Below are 2,364 nucleotides of genomic sequence, written 5' to 3'. Positions count from 1 at the left end.
CCACCCACCCTGCGCCGGCCCACCCAAACCCTCAACCTTCGTCCCGTGCCCCCACCCGCCGTCATGAATGCACACAGCCAACAACACAGGGCGCGCCCCCGACGAGGTGGACCTACACGGACTGCACGTCTCAGAGGCCATCTCGCGCGCCGACGGGGCCATCCGGCAGGCGCGGGCGCGCGGCGCGCCGCGGCTCGTGTTCATAGTGGGCAAGGGCCTGCACAGCGAGGGCGGCGTCGCCAGGCTGCGGCCGGCAATAGAAAGGCAGCTCGTGACGAAGCACTCCCTGCGCGTCACGCCGGGCGTCCCGAATGAGGTGCGGGAGCGGGCGTGATCCGGCGGCGCCCGCCGCGTGACTGCACGTGCTGGGCCCATGGAGGGCTGCCGTCTTGGGTCAGCCGGGGTGCAGCTTAGTAAGAAAGGCGCTGACACGCGGCGATGGGAGCCTTCTGTCCTTACCAGGCGGCTGGCCGCCGGCACGGCACCGCAGCAGCCGGCCCCGCATCGCACGCTGCATGTCAGCTTGCGAACCGCAACAACACGCTACACCCTCAGAGCCTAGCAACACTTGTGCAGCCGCCTCACGGCCGCACCTCGCGCATGTGCCGCCGCCCTGCACAATTCCACAGGGCTGCCTGCTGGTGGAGCTCGTGGAGCCCAGCCAAGCCGGCTGGTTTGAGCGCATCGTCACAGGCTGCGTCATCTGCTGACCAGCAGAACAACCACGGCTTCGCACTCTGTGCTCGGCGGCGGTTGGGGACGGGCGGCGCACTCTTGGAAGTCGCTGTATTGCTTACTTCCGTGTACTTGGAATGGGTCCTTGACAGCGGGTGTGGTTTGCGCAGCATTTTGTGGTCCAGCTGCACCTGCCCTTCGTTCTCACCACATCATCTCCTAAGCTCTAAGTCCCATTACACGTGGCGCTGCATCCACAATCAGCCACACGTGCTGGCACTCATAGAGCTGGTTTTTGCGTTGCTTTTTTGTTCGCCATCACGCGTAAATGCTTCCCCGTAGAAGTTAGCACGCCCTGCCCTGCTGTGAGGATGCAAATACCAGTAAGTCCCTGAGTAAGTTTGATCCAAAGGTAGAAATTTCCATCTGATGACTCAAGTTACCCTGTGTGTTGAAGGGACAACGCCATCAGCAACAACCGCTGGGCTGCGGTTCCCAACAGCTGATTCTCTGGCAACACCCAATTCAAAGAACCGTGCAGCCCGGGTCCACCACTTTAAAACCAGGATACGAGAAGAGGATGAAAACATGTGGGATTGCGGGCTCGAGTCAGGCAGCTTTGGCCCGCTATGTGTGTAGGTGCTATGTGTGTAGGTGCTCGCCCGGCTCTGTCTGTTGGCCCACATTGGTGCGGCGCTGCGCAGCCACGCCGGCGCGCTGTTTTGTAAGCTGGCGGGGTTGGAGGGCGTGGCACCGCAAATTTGTGGCTCGCCTCAAGCTGGGGTGTAGGGATCCACCAACCGCCCGTCGGGTGGGCCCTCGACAATCACCTCTGAAGAATCACATGCTGCAGAAAGCGCGCAGGCTGCAGAAAGCGCACCAACTGCCTGCCGGCGCCACATGCCGCATTGCATGGTGGGCACGGCCCACAACGCAACCGCTCGCCAACACTGACGGTTGCAGCTAATCAAAACAGGTCCTCGGAGCCGTCCGCATCGCCCTCCCCCTCCCCCTCCCCCTGGCTGTCGCTGCCCCCCTCGGCTAACGGCGCAAGCATCCAGTCCGACAGCAGCGCAGCAGCCGACACCGTCGCGCCCAACACCCACCACGACCCAAAAAGCACGCGCCCCGCCGGGCCCCCCGCGCCCAGCACGCGCCCCGCGAGGCGCGCGGCGACGGCAAGCGACGCCACGCCGAGCGTGACCCCCAGCGCGGCGGCGGCGCCGCTGCCGCCCCCCGTCGCGCCTTCATCGGAGGCCGCCGACTCCTCTTCCCCTTTGGAAACCACCGCCAGGGCGCCGCTGCTCTTGTTGCTCGAACTGCAAGGGGCCGCCTCTGCGGCGCTGTCCACGGCGCTGGCGCCCTCAGCGCCGCCGCCCGCCTGGGCAGCGGCGGCGGCGGCAGCGGCGGCGGCGGCGGCCGCAGCTGCGTCGTCGACGCCGGCGCGGCGCTGGGGGCGAAGACCATCAAGGGCCGTGTGCGTTGCCTCCTGACCAAAAGCGACCTCTAGGTGCTCGACGACTATGGGCGTGGCGTTGGCGGCGTCGAATATGGGCTCCAACAGCACGAGGCCGAGCGCCGCGCGCTCGAGCGGCAGCAAGCACAGCTGAGCGGCCATCTCACGCGCGAAGCTCCCCGCCGCCTCTGCGCGGGCGCAGCGGCCGCCGCCGCGGCCGCGCGCGCCGACGG

The 2,364-nt window shown here is 66.5% G+C and overlaps 2 protein-coding genes across 2 annotated transcripts; one reads left to right on the top strand and one right to left on the bottom strand.

Annotated features, from left to right (window-relative positions):
- Nucleotides 1-67: 67 nt before the first annotated feature.
- On the top strand, nucleotides 68-710 carry MNEG_11411 (Smr domain-containing protein; the record flags this gene model as incomplete). The annotated part of the gene is made up of 2 exons (XM_014040117.1): nucleotides 68-316; nucleotides 630-710. 2 exons carry the CDS (start codon nucleotides 68-70, stop codon nucleotides 708-710), a joined length of 330 nt encoding a protein of 109 aa, XP_013895571.1.
- A 932-nt stretch (nucleotides 711-1,642) lies between these two features.
- On the bottom strand, nucleotides 1,643-2,293 carry MNEG_11410 (hypothetical protein; the record flags this gene model as incomplete). The annotated part of the gene is made up of 1 exon (XM_014040116.1): nucleotides 1,643-2,293. The coding sequence occupies one exon, from the start codon at nucleotides 2,291-2,293 to the stop codon at nucleotides 1,643-1,645; it is 651 nt and encodes a 216-aa protein (XP_013895570.1).
- Between the last annotated feature and the right edge of the window lie 71 nt (nucleotides 2,294-2,364).

This window comes from Monoraphidium neglectum (genome assembly GCF_000611645.1).
Source record: "Monoraphidium neglectum strain SAG 48.87 unplaced genomic scaffold scaffold02729, whole genome shotgun sequence".
Lineage (NCBI taxonomy): Eukaryota > Viridiplantae > Chlorophyta > Chlorophyceae > Sphaeropleales > Selenastraceae > Monoraphidium > Monoraphidium neglectum.
The sequence above is the reverse complement of the archived record's forward strand: the minus strand, read 5'-3'. Positions and strand labels throughout refer to the sequence as shown.